The 24475-nt window shown below is 38.0% G+C and overlaps 1 protein-coding gene across 1 annotated transcript in view; it reads right to left on the bottom strand.

The window, feature by feature from the left end:
• Positions 1-6140, bottom strand: part of LOC106877597 (proline dehydrogenase 1, mitochondrial) — a 130517-nt gene extending 124377 nt beyond the window's left edge. Inside the window, exon 1 of the mRNA XM_089346295.1 lies at positions 5500-6140. Coding sequence (XP_089202421.1) covers positions 5500-5895 — 396 coding nt within the window. The 5' untranslated portion in view covers positions 5896-6140. The remainder of the gene's footprint in view (positions 1-5499) is intronic.
• Between the last annotated feature and the right edge of the window lie 18335 nt (positions 6141-24475).

Here is a 24475-nt window from a genome sequence, read left to right as displayed (position 1 = left end):
GCCCTTTAGTCGAGCAAATCAACCCCATGACTTATTCTTTGTAAGCCTAGCACTTATTCTATCAGTCTCTTTTGCCGAACTGCTAAGTTACAGGGACGTGAACACACACCAGCATCAGAAGACACTTGCCCAACGTGACACGCAGTGGGACTAAAGCCAGAACCATTTGTTCGGTAAGCAAGTTACTTACCATTCCAATTACAATGTTTTATTTAAATAATAATTCTTAATTATATACGACATAAATTAGGATCATTTGTAGAAATACTTAAATCTGGAGAAGCATACTCTAAGATGGAGAGCAGTTAATATTATATTGGGGTAGGCCGGGCGTTAGGAAGGGCATCCAGCTGTAGAAACTCTGCCAAATTTAGATTGGAGCCTGGTGTTGCCATCTGGTTTCACCAGTCCTCAGTCAAGTCGTCCAACCCATGCTAGCATGGAAAGCGGACGTTAAACGATGATGATGATATATGTATATGAGGAGCTTCTTTCAGTTTCCGTCTACCAAATCTATTTACAAGGCTTTAGTCGGCCCGAGGCTAGAGTAGAAGACTCTTGCCCAAGGTACCACACAGTGGGACTGAACCCAGGACCATGTGGTTGGGAAGCAAGTTCCTTGCACACAGCCACTCAGGCGCCTATACCAGAAACGTTTTTGAGTATGCACATAAATTCCATCTATAGATTATTATTTTTCGTCCGTCTTTACGTACTGAGTTCAAATTCTGCCGAGGTCGAATTCACCTTTCATCCTTTCGGGGCCGATAAAATAAGTACTAGTTGAACACTGGGGACGATGTAATCGACTCATCCCCTTCCCAAAAACTGCTGCCCTTGTGGCAAAATTTTAAATCATTATTATTATTATTATATACATCTATATATACAGGGTGTCCACAAAGTCTGGGTACATGGGGATTAACACATACTTTAAGAAATTATTATTTCTTGTATTTAATTGTTTATGTTATGATTCTATTTACTCCATGTACCCAGACCTTGTGGACACCCTGTATATATATATATATATATATATATATATAGTTTTAGGGAAAAGAACCAAGGTTCATGAACTCATTGATGAAAATCTTGGTTCTTTTCCCTAAAACTATATATATATATATATATATATATATTTTATACTGTGAAATTTAATTTTAATTTTTAATAAATTGATTTTAATTGAGTTTTTAAAAAAATAATTTTGGATTTTTATCCCTAATATTATTATTATTATCATATATATATATATATATATATATATATATATATACATACATATGTACAGTTGTCTGCTGTGGTCTCCCTACCTAAAACAGATCATTATTTTAAAAAAAATTGAAGCACTCCAGTGATAGGACGGCTTGACAAGTCTTGATTACTGGGATAATTTTGAGAAACATTATTCCTTCCAGCGTCGCCATGTGCGCTATATCTTTTGCATAATGTGGGAAATATTCGAAAAGCACTGCCCAAATGATGCTGGCATCCACTTTAAAATTCACCCGAGGCGTGGTCTCAATGCTATCCGAGAGCTATGTTCACATTACATAACAACATTCAGACAGAACTACTTCACCTCAGCTGGCCCTGCTCTCTTTAACATCATACCAAGACACATAAGAGAATAAAAAGGTCCCCTAATATTTAAACGGTTCCTGGGCGAGTATCTCTAACGAATTTCAGTTAAACCATCTATCCCTGGATATATACTCTTTTACTCTTTTACTTGTTTCAGTCTTTTGACTGTGGCCATGCTGGAGCACCGCCTTTAGTCGAGCAAATCGACCCCAGGACTTATTCTTTAGAAGCCTAGTACTTATTCTATCGGTCACTTTTGCCGAACCGCTAAGTTACGGGGACATAAACACACCAGCATCGGTTGTCAAGCGATGTTGGGGGGACAAACACATACACACATACATATATATATATACATATATACGACGGGCTTCTTTCAGTTCCCGTCTACCAAATCCACTCACAAGGCTTTGGTCGGCCCGAGGCTATAGTAGAAGACACTTGCCCAAGATGCCACGCAGTGGGACTGAACCCAGGACCATGTGGTTCGTAAGCAAGCTACTTACCACACAGCCACTCCTACGCAAATAACTCTCTTACACGAATGGACTATGATACCCAAAGAATGACTCATACGAGACATCTCTAAATGTCTTTTGCTAGTGGTGCTATTAAGTTAGACATGGCCTGGGCCAAAACTGGCTGAAACTTGGGAATTCCTATAGAATAGCGTTGGGAATTATGTAGGACACCAAAAACGCGTCAAGTGTGTGTGTAAACAATAATTTTTTACGTGGTGATGGTCATTTTTGCCGCATTACACTCAAACTTGGCAAATTTTCTGTTTGGATTTTTTTTTTTTTCTTTCAAAAAATATTTCCCAAGTTTTATGTTAGGCATAATTTGGCGATCTTTGGTTCTTAATTTTTGAACAACCACAAAATCTGATGATTAAAACACAAATCTCAAAATATTTTATAAAAAATGTCGAAATCAAAAAAATCAAACAATAAAAATGTGAAGCAAAAATTCCCTCAACCTCTATTATTATTATTATTATTATTATTATTATTATTATCGCAGAATCCTTAAGTATATATCTTTCCCATAAATTATTGTACTTCGAAGCGATGGGTAAATTACGACGCTGTTCTACAAGAATGCCATCCTTCCATCCGTCCGTTCATCCATACATATAGTGTTACGTAAATAAGACATAATTGTGTGTGCGTTATACGTTGTATCATTGGACTGCGGCCAACCTGGAGCCCCACCACCTAGAAGGGTTTATTTTAAGGTCAATATATATATATATATATATATATATGTGTGTGTGTGTGTGTGTACAGCATTGTACGTCAGTAAGTATTTATGTAATTAATATTAAGAAAGATGCAATTCATGTTTTTGCCTCTACACGACATAAACGGAGATTGGTGAAATATCACAGTTTTGCTATGTTGTTAAGTGGCTCAAGAGGCTCCTCGCCTACGAACTAATTGATACAAACACACACATACATACATATATATATATATATATATATATATATACACATACACACACACACATATAGGCATTGTTTCCTTTGAAACGGCAATGCCTATACACACATATTTATATCACATACATGCGCGCGCGCGCACACACACACACACACACCGAAACGTTAACTCTCTCAATGAGTGTCGAATTAAATATGTTTGTGCACGTCCTCACGTTAATATTTCCGTTTTTTAATCGTTTGTCCTTTGAATTGATCGTGTATATACATATAAAACAATAAATATACATATATATATATATATATATATAAAACAATAAATATATATATATGTAAAACAATATTATCTTGATCTTATGATAGTTACTTTGTTTTATATTATACTCATTTATTGTGCTTTTACTTATTAATTTTTCTATATGTGACAGTGGTTTTTCATCGATGAGTTCATAAACTTTGGTTCTTTTCCCTAATACTATATATTTATATATATTTTATACTGTGAAGCTTAATTTAATTTTAATTTTTAATAAATTGATTTTAATTGAGTTTTTACCTGTAATTTTGGACTTTATCCCTAATATTATTATATCAAACAATATATATATATATATATAAAACAATATATACATATATAAAACAATAAATATATATATATATACATACACAGATAGATGGTAGTAAATGGAAGATAGATAGATAGATAGATAGATAAGTGAGTGGATAAATGGTATTTTACTGAAACGCATGTTTGTCCTATAAAGCATTAACTACCACATGGTTTCTGCCTATTATATCTATGTGTGTGTGTGTGTGTGGATAGATAAGTTACCGACCGCAGAAGGTCGAAAGGCACGATTGACTACCGCGGAATTTGAACGTATGCGTGTATATATTATGTGTGTAGATACATAGACAGAGATGAGGCGGGTGTTTGTTCGTGTTTCAGTCTGAAAATCTTGTTTCTTTTTCGTTTTCTTATTTTGCGCGCTTGATCAGTAGGGAGAAAATGAATAACTGGTGAAACAAATGTGCGACGATGATGGTTGGATTGGGAAAACCAAAATGAATGATGATCGTTCGTATTTAGAGAAAAAAAGAGACATGAAGCAGGGAAATAAATATTCATAAAAGGATGGATAGATAGATAGATAGATAGATAGATAGATAGACAGATGGGGTACTACTAAAGCAGCGCGGACCCGAACGCGCAGTCGCGTGTCCGCGCTAGCTAGTCTTGAGTGGTCGATCCTAACCCTAACCCTAACCCTATCCCTAACCCGCGTGTGCAAATGAATGTGTTTAGGGTTAGGGTTAGGATCGACCACTCACGACTAGCTAGCGCGGACGCGCGACTGCGCGTTCGGGTCCGCGCTGCTTTAGTAGTACCGACAGATGGATGGATGGATAGATAGATAGCTGGATAGATAGATGGATAGATAGATAGATAGATGGATAGATAGATAGATAGATAGACAGATAGATAGGTAGATAGACAGACAGATATAGATGGATGGATAGACAGATAGATCGATCGATCGATAGATAGATAGATAGACAGATCGATAGATAGACAGACAGATAGATTGATAGATAGACAGACAGACAGACAGATAAATAGATACATAGATAGATCGACAGATGGATGGATAGATAGATAAATATGAAGGGCGGTCAAAGAAGTCACATGGCTCGTTCGAAGAAGAATAAGAAGAAATAGTGAAAGCAAACGAATACGTATATATACCTTTATGTATGTATATACGTACATACTACATACACACAAATATTGGGAGCATATATATATATGTGTGTGTGTGTGTGTGTGTCCAACTATTTGAGTTTGACGAGTCGCCTATACATCTGAGGGCTTTAAAGGTGCGAAACCAATGATCACTCTCTGACCAGCCATAACAAACAACCTTATACATACATACATATATATATATATATATATATATATATATATATATATATATATATATATATATTGATATTAATATATAGTATTAGGGAAAAGAACAAAGGTTTATGAACTCATCGATGAAAATCCACACATATTAATATATATTTTATACTGTGAAACTTAATTTAATTTTAATTTTTAATAAATTGATTTTAATTCAGTTTTTACCTGTAATTTTGGATTTTATCCCTTATATATATATATATATATAAAATCTAATAATAAGGGTAGAAATTGATATTCATCAATTAAAACCAGTGATCTAGCATATTAAAAAAAGACGAAGATTAAAATTATATTACATACAAAAATAAGAGGAATGACCAGCAAAAGTGGACTCGTATATGCTAGAAATAGATGCCGAATCATCTAACATATTCTTCGTGGTTAGATGATTCGGTATCTATTTCTAGCATATAGTTGTCCACTTTTGCTGGTCATTCTTCTTATTTTTGTATGTTATATATATATATATATATATATACATAGAAAGAGAGAGACTTACCTCTTTGTTTTTGTCCACAAGGAACCTTACAGAACACAAATTAAATACAAGCAGGGCTCGAATCAATTCGAAATTGCTTTTACTCTTGTAGGCCTCGGTGGCATTATTGAAGGACAGATCGACATACGGGTGTCCGTATTCATCGAGGACTTTGTTGTCGTTGCTGTTGTTGTTGTTGCCAACTGTGCTGGCGGTGGTGGTCGTGGTCAGAGAGGCCGTTCGCCCGCGGCGTGAAGAATCCGCGGGAGAAGACGGGAAAGGTGGAGGGGACGAAGAGGAAAGCGTCGATTTGCCCTTCTTCCATAAACCGTAAGAATGGGGTAGATAATATCTCTGGTGATAATTCAAAGAGCGCTGGAGGAGCCGACACGGAACACGTCCAAGTCCGCACGCCATTTTGAAACAACGAAATCAAACACGCAGATACGCACACACACACACACGCACGCACACACACACACACACACACACACGCACGCACATACACACACACACACACACACGCATAGACAGCTATACACATACTCTCACACCCACACAGACACATCTACATGGAGACACGCATACACGGACTCTCACACATACAGAGATTCACATACATAGTCTCTCTCTCTCTCTCTCTCTCTCTCTCACACACACACACACACACTCTCACATAGCCACACGCACACGATTTAGTAGTTGCAGCTGGCACCTTCATTGAGCGCGCTGCTACTATAGTTGTTATTTTTGGAGTTGTTGTTTGTGGTGCTTAACCCTAGGAGAACCTGAATCAATCTGACAGAGATTCAATAAAAAGGCGCTCCGGTCGTGGCTGTCACGTTGGCTCATTGTTTAACACCAGTTTGATCTATGATCAGAGTTGATTTAATGATTGAATTAAAGGAGATTTAACTGCTATTTCGAGCAAGCCTTGCCACCACGTTGGCTCGTTGTTTAACACCAGGTCGGCTTTCATCGAGCATGCATGCAATAAAAGGCGCTCCAGTCGTGGCTGTCACGTTCTCTCGTGTTGTTCCTAAGCACCACCAGTTCGACCTATAATCGAAGGTGATTTGGAAACGGAATTGAAGCAGATTTAGTTGCTACGTTATGCAAGCCTTGCCACCACGTTGGCTCGCTATTTAACCCTAGGTCAGCCTTCATCGAGCATACCTACAATAAAATGCGCTCCAGTCGTGGCCATCGTGTTGGTTCGTGTTGTTATTGTTTAGCGTCAGTTCGACCTATGATCAGAGGTGATTTGAGGATTAAACTGAAGGAGACTTGGCTGCTATTTTAAGCAAGCCTTGTCACAACGTTGGTTCGCTGTCTAACCTCAAGTTGGCCTTCGTTGAGCAGACCTGTGATTAAAGACGCTCCAATCGTGGCTATCATGTTGGCTTGTGTTGTCGTTTAGCCCCAGGTCGACCAGATTTTATGATCAAAGGTGATCGCGTGGGTGAATTGAAAGAGTGAATCGGTTGTTATTTCTAACAGGTCGTGCAACCACGTTGGCATGTAATGTTGTTTACCCTTGGGTTAGACACGATCAATCAGACCTAAGAATAAAGAATAAAGGTGATCTTGTTTTCACATTGAAGGAAATTTGGTTGCGTATATTTAGCAAGCCGACGACCACGTTTGCTATTGTTATTTAACACCAGGTCAACCTTGATCGAGTAGATCTGTGATTAATGATGCTCCAGTCATAACCATCACGTTGATTCATATTGTTGTTTAGCCACAAGTCAACCCCAGTCGACCAAATCTGTGATTGAAGGTGATCTGAGGGTGAATTGATCGAGTAGACCTCTGATTAAATGTGTTCCTGTCGCGACCATCACGTTGGCTTGCGTTGCGGTTTAACCCCAGGTCAGGTTTCATCGACCAGACCTATGACCAAAAATGATCTAGTGTGTAAATTGAAGATTTAGCTGCTATTTTGGGGAAGCCTGCAACCACGCTGGCTCATGTTTTTTGTTATTTAACCCCGAGTCAGGCTCGAACGAGCAGACCTGTGATCAAAGGTGATTCAGTTGTGGCCATCCCGTCTTATTTCCTTATGTACACGAGGCGAACACGCAGCCGTATGAATAAGCGAACGGTAAGTGTAAAATAAGAGAAATTTAGCTGCTATTTCTAGTAGTTTGACCGAACACATTAGCTTGTATAGGTCAGCCTGGATCGAATAAATTTATGATTAAAGAAATTCTTATCGTGACCATCCCATCTGTTAACCGCGTATAGGGAAACGAACACACGATCAAACGTTTCCTTCCCTAAGAATGTATGATGTGAATCGAAGATTTGGTTGCCATTTCTAGCAAACCGAACAACCATGCTGACCCGTGTTTTCGCGTTGTTGTTGTTTAACCCCGAGTCATTTCTGATCCAGTTGTCTTCTATTATTAAAGGTGTTCTTTCCATGATCATCCTTGTCTCTTACTCAGATATACTCTAGGACTAATTATTTAATGAGTCTTTTTTTATTTAATTATTTTTCTCTTTTTTTTTTGCAGCCTTGGCTGTGTGCTAGGAAGCTTGCTTCCAAACCACATGATCCCGGGTTCAGTCCTACAGCGTGACACCTTGGGCAAGTGTCTTCTACTATAGCCTCGAGTCGGCCAAAGACTTATGAGTGAATTTGGTAGACGGAAACTGAAAGAAGCCCGTCGTATATATAAGTATACATCTATGTGTCTTTGTGTCTGTGTTTGTCCCCCCACCAACGCTTGACAACAGGTGTTGGTGTGTTTACGTCCCCGTAACTTAGTGGTTCGACAAAAGAAATCGGTAAGATAAGTACCAGCCTTTAAAAAATGTATTGAGGTTGTTTCGTTCGGCTAAAATTCTTTCAGGCGATTCCCCAGCACGGCCGCAGTCTTATGACCGAAACAAGTAACAGACAAAAAGTATTATTTTTACGCACAAGTGTCATGACATGAAACGGCATTCTCTACTATTTTTAGCAGATCAGACACCACGTTGGCTCGGCCGAAAAGAAGTCGATAATATGTAAATACCGGTTATTCTTAGGATGGATTCAATCGAATACATCCCGTGTCCATTCCCAACTAACGTCAGGTTTTGGTATAAATGCAAGATTTTATTAATTTTTATTATTTAGGTGACACAAGGCGGAGCTGGCAGATTCGTTACCACGCCGGACGAAATGCTTAGCGGTATTTCGTCCGTCTTTCCGTTCGACTTTGGGCGGACGTAAAGTATGTGGACCGCACCCTATTTCGTTATTTTTTATTTATTTATTTTTTTTACAGAATCCCCCATTTTCGAGTACGGAGATTCTGGTTCTGCTAAAAAAAAAAAAAAACCGCATTTTAAAATTTCAATTTCCCCTCCACGCCCAAATTCTTCAATTTTTCACTTTTATCAGAATTTTTTTTTTTTTTTTTGCGAAATAAGATTCTAAAAAAAAAAATTCTGAAAAAAAATGAAAATTGAAGAATTGGGGTGGTGGGGATTGAAATTTTAAAATGCCGTTTTTTTAAGCAGAATTCTCAGAATCTCCGTAATCAAAAATGGGGAATTCTATAAAAAAAATAATAATAAATAAATATATAATAACGAAAGTGGGTGCAATCCAAATTCTTTACGTCCGCCCGACTTTGAAACCCTTATTTAGGTAGCTCTCTATCTTCTGGGGTGAAATCTGCGTTTCGGGATCGATAAAATAAGTACTATTCAAGTCCTGAGATCAAGTCAGATATGGTGGGGCATGCGCCGTTGCAGCGCGTTGCTGGACTCTCTACGGGGGTGGGTGGGGCTGAAAACGTCCTGGCTTTGGGTAGAAGAAAATACAGGAGGATCAGTAAATTACGATTTTATTCAAAATATTCCCCTCTCAGATTCACACTTATTATCCTCGGAAATACTTTCGGCGATCTTTCGGTACGATTACCTACTTTGTCCAATTTTTTTAATCAAGAAAACAGCTACATCTGATAAGGTGAAATATTTGCCACTGTCATGCTATTAGCTGTCAGAAGTGAAAGTGCTCACTGCTAGTGAAGTATCTGTCTGTCTGCCTGCATGCCTGTTGCTGGCCTGTCGATTCTTTGGCTACTGACAGCTAATACCATGACTGGCCGGAGCGAGCTATCTGTCTGTCTGTCTCTCTCTCTATCTATCTATCTATTACTCGAAAGTTCGCGCGTCCGCGCTAGCTAGTCGTGAGTAGAAAACACAAATTTAATATAAAAACATATTTCCTGAAATTGCAAATTATTTAAAATATAAAAATATAATTTTCAACAGAGAGAATTTATCAAAATAGAAAACAAATGAAGTTTGAAGTTTAAAAATAATAGACTAGCTAGCGCGGACGCGCGACTGCGCGTTCGGGACCACTCTGCTTTAGTAGTACCCTTATACTCTGTGTGTTTTCAAACGCATGGATATAGGTGTCAAATTTGTTCCAATAACTTTCGAGTGATAGATAGATAGATAGAGAGAGAGACAGACATATAGCTCGCTCCGGCCAGTCATGGTATTAGCTGTCAGTAGCCAAAGAATCGACAGGCCAGCAACAGGCATGCAGGCAGACAGACAGATACTTCACTAGCAGTGAGCACTTTCACTTCTGACAGCTAATAGCATGACAGTGCCAAATATTTTGCTATCATTGGAACTATGGGGGATCTTGAAACGAAGAAAGAATCGCCTTTTCTACATTCTTAGATTCAAACCTCATTGAGATAGACATTATGTTTAATTCATCCAGGAATCGAGCTTAACCAACAAAAACAAAAACAAAAAAAATGGGCGACAGGTGGTATTGTAAAGGTATTTTGCGCTGAAACTGAAAAAGAGTAACTGTAAGCTGCGAAGTAGACAACAGTAGGAGGAAAGGCCAGATTGCGGACTTTCGGCTCTCTTCGCTACTGCACGTTGTACACTTGAGTCCAGGAAAATAAGATCACCCTAAGGGTCTGAAAAGGGCCAGATTAAGACCCATAGAAAGCCTTAAGCATTTAGAGGATGTTGGGGCGGCTTCATATTTTTTGTAATTCAAAATATAAACAATAATAAACCATGAAATAGATTTTTATTTTTCAAAATTAGGCATAACTAACAGTAAAGATGGAAAATAATGTTTATTTTTGTATACTTCCACTTTATATTTGAAAAGTTTTCTATTTCTTTTTTTAATTAGTCTTTGATCAGACCCTCAAAATTAATCTTACGTAACACATCTGCTTCTATATTTAGTAGAGTTCGGGAATCACGAACATAATTTTACAAGTTTAAAGTGATTTCTTTTGTACTGTAAATCATTTACAATTTCTGTTACACTCCACCATGCTTTAAGTAGTGATTATCTTGCTTAACCTTTAATACAGCGCTGGTTCCGAGTTCAATATTCATTAAAGGTGACATTTCAAAGACAGTAGGAGGCTACCATGATTCATGACCTGGGTGGGGGGGAGCATCTCCTTTAGAGTATCAGGAACTAATGTGCCGAAACATTAGCTAGACGGGGGTTCTTCCTCTGAAGATTTTTTCCTGCTGATCGTTCGCCCAGTATTGGATTTTCGCTTTTCCATTTTCGTTCTGAGTTCACAAACCGCCGCAGCCAGCTTTATATTTCATTCTTCCAAAGGCTGGGGTTCGTTGAAAAATAGTACTAGAATTTATATAATGATTATATTATATTATATTATAATCCCCTATTTTTTTTATTTTTCCCACTCGCTAAAACAACATTTGAGCGCAAATGCACTAAATACTACGCTATGTAACAAGCTGTCCTACCATGAAACAATCGTTATTCTACGTTACGGTAAAATAGCAGCAGTTGTGAATGAGAGAAGAAAAGAAGGTTTGACGCGGGTGTGTCAACTTTCAGCCAATCACAGCTCGAGAAACCCTACGACGAATTAATGTTTGAGACGTGCCCATTCAACACGTATACATACACACACATACACACGCACACACACATACACGCTCACGTGTGTACTCTCTTACATACACACATGCTGTCTGTCTATCCCTCTCTCCCTGACGCATACACATGATCTCTCTGCCCTCTCCTCCGCACAAACTAACACGCTCTTACTTTCCTTCCTCTCTCTAATTCTTACTCTTTCACTCGCTCCCTCTCTTTCATTCTGTATCTCTCATCCACCTCTTGTAATCTTTTCCATATGCCCTACCTCACTTATGCTCATTCTCTTTATCTCTTTCTCTTTTGTCTCCTCCCTCGGTATCTATCTATCTATTTATGTTTCCTCTCCCACTATCTCTCTCTTTCTCCTTCTCTACATATCTATCGCTCTACATATCTACCTCCCTACATATCTATCGCTTTTCTTTCTCCCATTACCCCTCGCCCTCTCATTTTCTCTCACTCTATAATTCTATATCATCCTTTTTCTCTCTCTCTCAAACGCAATTCCTCCGTCTAACACACATACACACTCTCTCTCGTTCTCTCTATCTCCCGCAGTCTAAACCTGTCTCCCACTATCCCCCTCTGTTCACCTCATCCTTTCTTTGTCTTTTTCTTCTTTCTTCCTTTCGTTCTTTTTCTTTCTTTCTTCCTTCATTCCTTTCTTTCTTTGTATATATGTGAGTGTTTGTCCCTACATCGCTTGGCAAGCGCTGTTAGTTTGTTTATGTTCCCATAACTTTGCAGTTCGGCAAAATAGAAAAAGGCCAATAGAATATGTACCAGACTTGAAATAATTAATGAGGTCCTTCGAAGTGGTGTCCAAGCATGACATGAGTCAGATGACATGAAATGTGTATGTGCATGCGCGCGTATATATATATATATATAGATATAGATATAGATATGCAGGGCAGGGAATCGTCAATTAGTAATAAAATTAATAATCAACAATTTTGCCGGGTAGCTCAGTATGAAAAAACCTTCTTCGGTAAAAAACATTTATAATCATAAATATATAGGGATTGACAGTAACCTGCTTCTCCAACATACTGAGAATTCAGAAATAGCAGTCAAAGAACTACTGATTTCAAAACTACAAATTATTACTCCAGATTGATAGCGATATTTTTGATACACACAGAACAAAAAACAGTAGAGAAGAGTAAAAAACACTTGCCTTTAGTTAATTTAGTACAATTGTTTCACAGTTAAGAGTAAAAATACTCTATTCTGATCTTCAGCTAAATATTCTAATAAATTTGTTAATGTCTAAATAACTCACGTTAATTTTGACCATGTGAACATCAATACCACGTGAGGAAGACGTTAAGAGATTTATCGTCAAAAATATCGCTATCAATCTGGAGTAATAATTTGTAGTTTTGAAATCAGTAGTTCTTTGACTGCTATTTCTGAATTCTCAGTATGTTGGAGAAGCAGGTTACTGTCAATCCCTATATATTTATGATTATGAGTATATATATATATATATATATATATATATATATATATATATAAGGGCATAACTATACAAGAATGCCTCACGTTAACTACCGTAATAAATACATTTTTACCGTAATAAACACATATTTATTACGGTAGCTAACGTGAGGCGGTATGTGGTGAAGCAACTGTTGCTGATCCCTTAATTATGTTTATAAATGTATAAGAACTTTTAAATAAGTTCTTCACCGATAATGGTGTTTACATACCGAAGGGCTTGGTAAAATTATTAATTATTAATTTATTAATAAATTAATAAATTGATAATCCTTTACCCTTTTAATTGTAATAATTAAATATATATATATATATATAAATAGATAAATAGATAAATATGATTTAGGGAAAAACGATAGACTCTTCCCTATGAATTTTTTTCACGATAACTACTTAATAAATTCTTATATAAGAGTTTGTCCTATTATTGTTGGAAGGTTTGGCGGTGATGTACAGGAATTATATTATAGAAAAAAATTAAGGTACTCAGAAATCTGGATGGTTGTACATTTAGAGATTTTTATTAATGTCACATGTTTTATAAATAAAGCGCTTTTCACCTAATCGTGTAGGATTTTCAAATTATATTATTATATGTATTTATTTTCGCTAAGTTAATAATTAACTCGGACAAAATAAATTGGTTAATAGATACCAGGGTAGCAAAGATGACAAAATGACTGTGGTGTAACTCCTGTTTATGAGCTAAAAACTCCTTGTTATATATACATATATATATATATATATACAATTAAACCTTGGGAGAGGCATTATGCCGGTAATAAACACACGCACTGGTTCAGTCCTTTAAAGGTTTAATTGTATTTCTTTCAATACACGTATCCACATCAAGAATCTTGCACACGAAATACACATACGAAATATACATATATATATATATATATATACATATTCGTTTATATTTATATAAAGGGCATTATTACACACTGGCTTCTTGATAAAATTCTTGTAAAAGAGTTTTATCCCTTTTTGAATGTATATATATACATATATATATATATATATATATATATATATATATATATATATATATATATATATATATATATGTATATATATATATATGTATATATATATATATATATATATATATATATATATATATATATATATATATATATATATATATATATATATGTTTGTTTCTATCGATTTATCCATTTATCTGTCACTATCTATCATAGTGTTTATGCTTACAGAAAGAATTTTCTGTAATACACACACACACACAAGTATATTTATTACTATTTCAGCCAGCCATTGTCCCCCTCCTCCTCCTCCTCTTTCTCTCCCTGCGTATGTATAAATAAATACATACACATACACACATATATATATATATATATATATATATATATATATATATATATATATATATATATATATATATATGAATATGATTAGCACTCTTTCTATATATCTTATCTCTCACTCTCACTTATCTTTATCGCTCTCACTCTCTCACTCACTCATCCTCCACTTTATAACAACTCTCAAACAACAAGTACCTCTCTCCCTTGAGACCACTCGAGGCTTCGAGTGTTCTGAAGACGCTTCAGGAATTCTTAACGATCATTCCGCTCCTCCTCCTCTGCCTCTTCTTACTCTTTTTCTTTTTCCTCATTCTCTTCCTCCAACTTTTTCTTCTCTTCCTTCATCTCTCCTTTTTGGCTTCCCCTTCATCATTCTTTCCTCCTCCACCTTTTCCTCTTCTCTCTTTTCTTTTTCTTCATCACAACCATCGTCTGCCTAACCGGATCTTTGTACTTATCGTCACCATCTACAATTTTGTTCCAATTGTTTTCAAAATTAGTATACGGATTAAGTTTTGTATACTAATTATGAAAATGAAATTCATTTTGGATCTTTTTTAAAACGGGGGCCACATTTTTCATTAACGAAACACTTTGAAACGTGGAACACTGGTAGAATGTGTCATATAAGAAATCCCTAACTTATTCCATGTTAAAGTTGTCGTATTTCTGTAATTTCAACCAATCACTGACGTCCATTCAGCCGATATACATTAAGTGCCGACTACATAAACAAACGATTCTGAAACAATTCTATCGGTGATAGGGCTAGGGTTAGGGTAAAACAGCAAATTTAAAAAGCAAAAAAGCAAAACGAAGCTATGGAAATTAAATACGCTTTACACCGCTTAATCAGCCAAAGGAGTAAATGTAAACAACTGAATACTTGTCAGTGATTGGTTGAAATTATCGAAATAAGACAATTTTTTACATGAAATAAATTCGAATACAAAAATATTTTTCTGTTCTATAACACAAAATAGATAAGTATACGAAGTTTGAAAGTCTTTCCGTACCAAAAACACTACGTAAAACATTAATGAAAAATGTGGCCCCCGTTTTAAAAAAGATCCTTAATTTTCCCTATAACTTCATAATTAAAAAGTTATTAACCTTCGAAATTTACAAAATTTGGGTATTTTAGCCAATCAGAAGCGAGTATTTTACACATCACCGTGAAACTCTGTTAGCATATTAAGCAAAGAAGCACCACGTGCTCCATAGCTAATGGCGAAGAACTCTGTTTCCTTAGCAACCAAAGATGCTGCGCATGCGCACAAGAAGTGTAATCAACAAACTGAAAGTACCTGGGCATCTTTAAAGCGTGAAAATAAATGCCAGTATACTCTCTCTTTTACTTGTTTCAGTCATTTGATTGTGGCCATGCTGGAGCACCGCCTTTAGTCGAGCAAATCGACCCCAGGACTTATTCTTTGTAAGCCTAGTACTTATTCTATCGGTCTCTTTTGCCGAACTGCTAAGTTACGGGGACGTAAACACACTAGCATCGGTTGTCAAGCGATGCTGGGGGAACAAACACAGACACACAAACATATACACACACATACATCATCATCATCGTTTAACGTCCGCTTTCCATGCTAGCATAGGTTGGACGATTTGACTGAGGACTGGTGCAACCGGATGGCTACACCAGGCTCCAATCTAATTTGGCAGAGTTTCTACAGCTGGATGCCCTTCCTAACGCCAACCACTCAGAGAGTGTAGTGGGTGCTTTTACGTGTCACCTGCACGAAAACGGCCACACTCGAAATGGTGTCTTTCATGTGCCACCCACACAAGAGCCAGTCCAGGGGTACTGGCAACGATCTCGCTCGAAAATCCTACAAGGCCAGTCAGGCGGTACTGGTAACGGTCACGCTCAGGATATATATATATACATATATATATATATATATATATACGACGGGCTTCTTTCAGTTTCCGTCTACCAAATCCACTCACAAGGCTTTGCTCGGCCCAAGGCTATAGTAGAAGACAATAGCCCAAGGTGCCACGCAGTGGGACTGAACCCAGAACCATGTGGTTGGTAAGCAAGCTACTTACCACACAGCCACTCTTTTAATGATACATTAAAAAAAGATTCTCTCAAGATTTCGACATGCAATGACCATAACCACAGAGATCCCTGTACACTTGCTGTTGTGTTGTAGTGTGAGGTTTTGAATGTATAATCATAGTACTGATCGTGTTGACATAATATATCTAGGACTACAATATCTAATGCGCCCTTTCTTGTCATTGTTGCTGTCTCTCTCCAGGTCCATCCTGATCCAACAGACCAATGATCAAAGATGTTCCAGGAGTGACCATCCTGTCTTTTATTCAGACATAGTGTATCTAGGACTACATTATCTAATGTGTCCTCCCTAGCACTTTTTGTTTAGCCCAAGGTCAGCCCTGTTGGGGCTGGTTCAGTAGATCTATGTCCAAAGGTGTTCCAGCTGTGACCATCCTGTCTTTTATTCAGACATAGTATATCTAGGACTACATTATCTAATGTGTCCTCCCTAGCACTTTTTGTTTAGCCCAAGGTCAGCCCTGTTGGGGCTGGTCCAGTAGATCTATGTCCAAAGGTGCTCCGGCTGTGACCATCCTGTCTTTTATTCAGGCATAGTGTATCTAGGACTACATTATCTAATGTGACCTTCCTTGATTTTTAATCCTAGATCAGTCCTGATCCAACAGACATACAATCAAAGATGTTCCAATTGTGACCATCCTGTCTTTTATTCAGGCATAGTGTATCTAGGACTACAATATGTAATGTGTCCTTCCTTCCTTTATCATCATCGTCACCATTTAATGTCCGTTTTCTATGCTGGCATGGCTGGAGAGCTGCACCAGGCTCCAGTCATCTGTTTTGGCATGGTTTCTGCAGCTGGATGCCCTTCCTAACACCAACCACACCACTGAGCGTATTGAGTGCTTTTTATGTGGCACCGGCACAATAACGAAAAATATGTTATGACCATTATTTGTACTTTGTCTTTAAAAATCATAAAAGAATTGGGGTTTGATTCATTCAACTAAAAATTCTTTCACGGCAGTGCTCCAGCATGGCTGCAGTCTGAAACAAGTAGAAGATAAAAGATATGCGCACACACACACACACACACACACACACACACACACACATGCATACATATACTCATGTATATGTGGACACACAGATACATCTTTTATATTGTCATTGGAGTGTGGCCATGCTGAAGCATCAGTTTCAAGGGTTCAACCCAGTCACAGGAAAGATGCAGCCAGAGAAACTTTCTGAAACTCATACCCAATGAAAAAGTTTCCTTGAATTTCTTTCTTTCTTTCTTTCTTTCTTTCTTTCTTTTTTCTTTCTTTCTTTCTTTATTTCTTTCTTTATTTTATAGTAGTGCACCTTGCCTGTTGATAGGCCACATCTCACGTGGTTCTGCTTATTGAAAAAGGTGGCTCTTTCTTGGTTTCATCAAACGAAATCGACCCCATGACCTTAACACACAGCCATGAGTGGCTGTGTGGTAAGTAGCTTGCTTACCAAAAACACGGTTCCGGGTTCATTCCCACTGCGTGGCACCTTGGGCAAGTGTCTCCTACTGTAGCCTCGGGCCGGCCAAGGCTTTGTCAGTGGATTTGGTAGACGGAGACTGAAAGAAGCCTGTCGTATATATGTTTATATATATATATATATATATATATGTGTGTGTGTATATGTTTGTGTGTCTGTGTTTGTCCCCATCCCTCCCCCCCCCCAACATCTCTTGACAACCGATGGTGGTGTGTTTACGTCCCCGTAACTTAGCGGTTCGGCAAAAGAGACCGATAGAATAAATACTAGGCTTACAAAGAAATAAGTCCGGGGGGGGGGGTCGATTTGCTCGACTAACAGGCGGTGCTCCAGCATGGCCGCAGTCAAATGACTGAAACAAGTAAAAGAGTAAAACAGTAAAAGAGAGGGTACTTATTTGAGATCCCTGCTCCCCCCCCCCGCCAATAACATATGGGAGTCTGTATGTTGTAAAGACTCCCAGACTTCTCCAACACTTCACATAATGGATATTTTTCCCCCCAAACGAAACACCAAAGCATATTCAACCCAACAATTACACACAACACCAAATTGATACCAACAGCTTTTTTCTTCTTCTTCCTCCAGTTCATTCCTTCTTTTCCTTCTCCTCCTCCTCCTCCCCTCCTTCAATCCTTTTTCTCCTACTTCTTCCACTTTCTCCTATCTACCTCCTCCTTTTCCTTCCCCTCTGCCTCCTTTCGTTCTCCTCTCTACCTCCTCCTTTTCCTTCCCCCTCTTCCTCCTTTCGTTCTCCTCCTCCTCCTCCTCCTCCTGTCTACTTCTTCACACCTCCTTCCCCACCCCCGCCCGCTTTCCCCCCCTCCCTCTTCCTTTCTTCACACCTGATAAAGCATTACCCCTCGTTACCGACCTCCTCCATCCCCCCTCCTTATCCAGAACTGTTTTGTCAACAGTGAGTTGAAATGTTACCACAAGCCATGAATAGAACCAGAACTAATACTGTGTGTGTGTGTACGTGAGGCTGTGTGTGTACGTGAGGGTGTGTGTGTGTGTGTGTGTGTGTGTGCACACTCTCACACATAAATCATAACGAGGCCTTCAAGTAAAACTCCATAATGCATTCCAGGGGACCTCAATTACAGAGAGCTTGTTATATAAGCTCTCATATAGCCAGCCTATGTGTGTATATTATATAAATAGTCGGCCAAAAGCCACCCAAGTGTAAATCAAATTTTCTGTAAATACTTACTATTCAATTTTATTTATTCATTCCAATTATGAATGTTTAATAATCGAATGCTGTGAATTAAAAATCACCGTTTTTTTTGTTTTTTTTTCAACATTTATCTATTTATTAGCGAAGTCTCAGATAAAATAATTTTTTTGTTTTAATCTTGAGTTAGATGTTTTGATTTACTGTTAGGTGATTTTGGCCATGTATGTAAATATATAGTTCAAAACTTACTTGCAGCGGTGACGCGTGCGTTCGATCATGTCATACAAATAATAAATGAGTATATGCATATATACGTACATGTATGTACATACTTACATCTACCTGTATATATATATAGATGCATATCTGGGTACAGGACATTGCAAGCAAACAAAACGTAGACAAAATGATAAACGAGTACAGAAAACACACAGGCCACATAGAGAACATTTCCTTCATCAGCTGCCACCATTCTAACACTGGTGTTTCGAAGAGTTAGGGCAGTATATATATATATATATATGGGGCATCCAGCTGTAGAAACTCTGCCAAATTTAGATTGGAGCCTGGTGTTGCCATCCGGTTTCACCAGTCCTCAGTCAAGTCGTCCAACCCATGCTAGCATGGAAAGCGGACGTTAAACGATGATGATGATGATGATGATGCAACCATTCTAATACTGGCATTTCGAAGAGTTAGGGCAGTATATACATGTATTTAATTTTCCTATCCAGTGGAGCATGCTAGCTTCTTTTCTTTCAAGCCTATATATTTATCTTATACGAAACTTCGCTAATAAATAGACAAATGTTGAAAAAAAAAAAAAAAAAAATGGTGATTTTTTAACTCACAGCATTCAATTATTAAACATTCATAATTGGAATGATTAAATAAAATTAAATATTAAGTATTTATGGGATTTTGATTTACTGTTGGGTGACAGTATATATATCATCATCATCATCATCATTATCATCATCGTCGTTTAACGTCCGCTTTCCATGCTAGCATGGGTTGGACGATTTGACTGAGGACTGGTGAAACCAGATGGCTGCACCAGACTCCAATCTGATCTGGCAGTTCCTACAGCTGGATGCCCTTCCTAATGCCAACCACTCCGAGAGTGTAGTAGGTGCTTTTATGTATCACACGTATGTGTGTATATATATATATATATATATATATATATATATATATATATATTATCCTACATACATACATACATATACACACGATGGGCTTCTTTCAGTTTTTGTCTTCAATGTCTACTTACAATGCTTTGGTTAGCCCGAGGATATAGCAGAAAGCACTTGCCTAAGGTGACATACAGTGGGACTGACACCCGAAACCATGTGGTTGGGAAGCAAGCTTCCTACCACACAGCCACATCTGTTTAAGATATGTACAAAGCTTAAGATCACCACAATACACATTCCTTACATTTAATCTTGAAACTTTAATAAATAAAGTAAAATGTATCACAAGAAAATCATGATAGCCATACACTATATATCTGCTTTGCTTTAATAATATAGATGTTTTTGATCTAGTTTGGGTTCTTTGCCATCAAATTTGAATTCTTTGCAATCAAATTCGAATCCTTCACAGGCACCCTGCAAGACAAGCCAAAACGCAGAAAACAGTCAACAGGCATGCGCTGAAGCGCCGCAAACGGCAGGGAGTAGGAGTCCCCATCCTCGAAAGAATACTCGATGACCACAAATCGATTCAAAGTCAGTTTCTCGAAATTGGTGCTCAAGCCTTGAGAAAAATAAGAGTTAAACTACATCAGCCGTTAAAATCGACCGGTCTGAACAAGGGGAGATCATAAGCGAATGATTCTTTTTCTAATTTTTTGGCATATGTTTGAACAGTTCATTCAAGATAATTTGTACATTTTTACTGCAATTTTTTTTTGCGAGAAATATCAGTTGGGAAAATTTAAAAGCCCTCATCTCAGGATAGCTAATAAACCTGGTCTGATTTAAATCAACAATTGCTGATCATAACTTTTAATCATAAGGGTAATTTCACCCCTCCCCTCCCCCAAAATTGCATAAAATTGCTTTAAAGCACAGGTTTATGCTACATCCTCCCTCCTCCCGTGGTATGTCTTTTAACTAGACTGTCTATTGTACATGGCATACACATGTCTTAGATGACATGTGGACGCATTCAGGTAGGTCGTTACATCAGGATTAGAATGAGCTCATTTTTTCCTTTATGCCTACATATGGTGAATTGCTATTAGTAATAGTATTATGCAAAAGTAATGCTCATAAGTTCTTGATAGCTGCAGAGTTTTCATTCGAGAACTATGCTATTCGAGCTTTCTATTCGAACTTTACCCAAAAGTGACCTTAAAAGAACCAGTCTGTTCGCTTTGAAGAGATGCAAATTGAACAATTTTTTAACAAAAAAAGTGACTTCATAAAACGGTTATATATATATTGCAAGATTTTTTATGTGAAATCGTGTGTTGAAACAGATATTGTTGTATTTGAAGATGGTCATGTTGCCAGTTTAGCCAATAAAAACACACTGACGAGGTCACAGAAGTGTGATGAAAAAACTCTGGCCGAAATATGATTAATGTAATGTAATGTAATGTAATGTAATGTAATATAAAGCTGAAGCAAATTAACACCAAATATACAGTGCGTGTGTTTTTATTGGCTAAACTGGCAACATGACCGTCCCCAAATACAACAATATATATATTTGTGTGTGTGTGTGTGTGTGTGTGTGTGTGTGTGTGTGTTTGTGTGTGTGTGTGTGTATAGCCAATAAGAAAATGGAGGAGACTATGTGGTACTCATCAACTTGCAGACATTGTATTATGTCAATTTACCAGTTTATTTTTCAATATTGAGGACAATAAAAACAACATACAAACACATATGACATATTGTGTCATATCAGTAATTAAAAATTAAAAAGGACATCAAGTGACCGAAGAAGGGACATCCTTTTTAATTTTAATTACTGATATGATACAATATGTCATATGTGTTTGTATATTGATTTTATTGTCTTCTATGTTGAAAAATAAACAGGTAAATTGACATAATACAAATGTCTGCAAGTTGATAAGTACCACATATTCCCCTCCATTTTCTTATTGCTATATAAATTAAGGGTAAAATTTCCTTTTACCTGCACACATTTATTGCACTTAGTAAAAACACTAGTGTAATAGTAATTGGGTATCCTTCCGGCAGTATATTGGATAGATATTATCCCTTAGTGGGTTGGATTCACAACCCTTAACTTTCTTGGAGTATATATCATCATCATCATCGTCGTCGTTTAAGATCCGCTTTCCATGCTAGCATGGGTTGGACGATTTGACTGAGGACTGGTGAACCGGATGCCTGCACCAGGCTCCAATCTGATTTGGCAGAGTTTCTACAGCTGGATGCCCTTCCTAACGCCACTATACTCCGAGAGTGTATTGGGTGCTTTAACGTGCCACCAGCATGAGGGCCAGTCACACGGTACTGGCAACGACCACGCTTAAAATGGTGTTTTTTACGTGCCATCTGCACAGGAGCCAGTCCAGCGGCACTGGCAACGACCTTGCTCGAATGATTTTCTAACGTGCTACCGGCGCAAGTGCCTGTAAGGCGATGCTAGTAACGATCATGCTCAAATGGTGCTATATACGGGCCACTAGCACAGAAGCCAGACAGCTGCTCTGGCAATGATCATGCTTGGACAGTGCTGTTAGTGCTCCACTGGCACAGGTGCCATGCATCGAATATGGTTCAATTATTATTTCGATTTCACTTGCCCCAACAGGTCTTCACAAGCAGAATTTAGTGTCCAATGAAGGAGAGGTTGGCATGGGTGTATATATATATATATATATATATATATATATATATATATGTAAATGACCATCATTTATGCCTTGTCATATATATATATATGTTATATATATATTATATCATACCTTGATACTGTGGGGACTAAGTTCCCCATTAGCAGGCACACTGGTATTTATAGAGTGTTAAACACTTTCGGTGTGCAAATTAGGGGCTCTTTCATAGAGTTACTGTTGTATTTATTGAGTATATAAACAGTTTGGCTGCTGGTTTCCCAGGAGACTCAGAATGGTGTAGACACCTCTGATGAGAACCCGATAAGGTTCGAAAATCAATTAAGGTTACTCTTTTACTTGTTTCAGTCATTTGACCGTGGCCATGCTAGAGCACCGCCTTTAGTCGAGCAAATCGACCCCAGGACTTATTTTTTGTAAGCCTAGTACTTATTCTATCTGTCTCTTTTTGTCGAGATGCTAAGTTACGGGGACGTAAACACACCAGCATCGGTTGTCGAGCGATGTTGGGGTTCCAGTTGATCCGATCAACGGAACAGCCTGCTCGTGAAATTAACGTGCAAGTGGCTGAGCACTCCACAGACACGTGCACCCTTAACGTAGTTCTCGGGGATATTCAGTGTGACAAGGCTGGCCCCTTTGAATTACAGGCACAACAGAAACAGGAAGTAAGAATGAGAGAAAGTTGTTGTGGAAGAGTACAGCAGGGTTCGCCACCATCCCCTGCCGGAGCCTCGTGGAGCTTTAGGTGTTTTCGCTCAATAAACACTCACAACGCCCGGTCTGGGAATCGAAACCGCGATCCTATGACCGCGAGTCCGCTGCCCTAAGCACTGGGCCATTGCGCCTCCACACATGCATGCATACATTCATACACACACACACGCACACACACAACAGGCTTCTGTCTGTCTGTGTTAATCCCTAAAACTCGAGAACTACACAACTGATTTCATTCGAATTTTACACATATACACTGGTTCACTATTACGTGTCAAAAGTAAAAGAATAACATCTATATTTCACTTTTAACCTTCCAATTCATAACAATGTTTAACTTTCATTGCACATTTACAGTAACATTCATTCTGTTTGTGATTTGAAACAGGTTCACAAATTTCCCTCCAAGTAATATAACTTCATCGATCTGTCAATGAACAATGCAAGTTCACACTTCGTTACATTTACCCTGCATGGCATATGCTTGTTTCCCACTCAAGAAGTTCTGTCCAACTGCGCAGAATCTTAACTGCACGTGTCGTCTGCTTTTCATACATTTACTTACTCCCTTGCGGGACATTTTGCCCCATGAACACTACCACTGCTACTAATAGCTGTTGGGGAACCCGCCCCATGAACACTCTACCACTGCTACTAATAGCTGTTGGGGAACCCGCCCCATGAACACTCTACCACTGCTACTAATAGCTGTTGGGGAACCCGCCCCATGAACACTCTACCACTGCTACTAATAGCTGTTGGGGAACCCGCCCCATGAACACTCTACCACTGCTACTAATAGCTGTTGGGGGACCCTTTCAGATTCGAACCGGAATCTCAAGAACATTGTCCTCTTACATATCATTCTCATTTACTTCTCACAACGGGGAAATGAAACTTATTGCTCACCACGGGACAATGGAAGATG

This window comes from Octopus bimaculoides, chromosome 30 (genome assembly GCF_046866305.1).
Source record: "Octopus bimaculoides isolate indiv1 chromosome 30, ASM4686630v1, whole genome shotgun sequence".
In the NCBI taxonomy this organism is placed as follows: Eukaryota; Metazoa; Mollusca; class Cephalopoda; order Octopoda; family Octopodidae; genus Octopus; species Octopus bimaculoides.
Note: the sequence above shows the minus strand (reverse complement) of the source record. Positions and strands in the feature narration are given on the sequence as shown.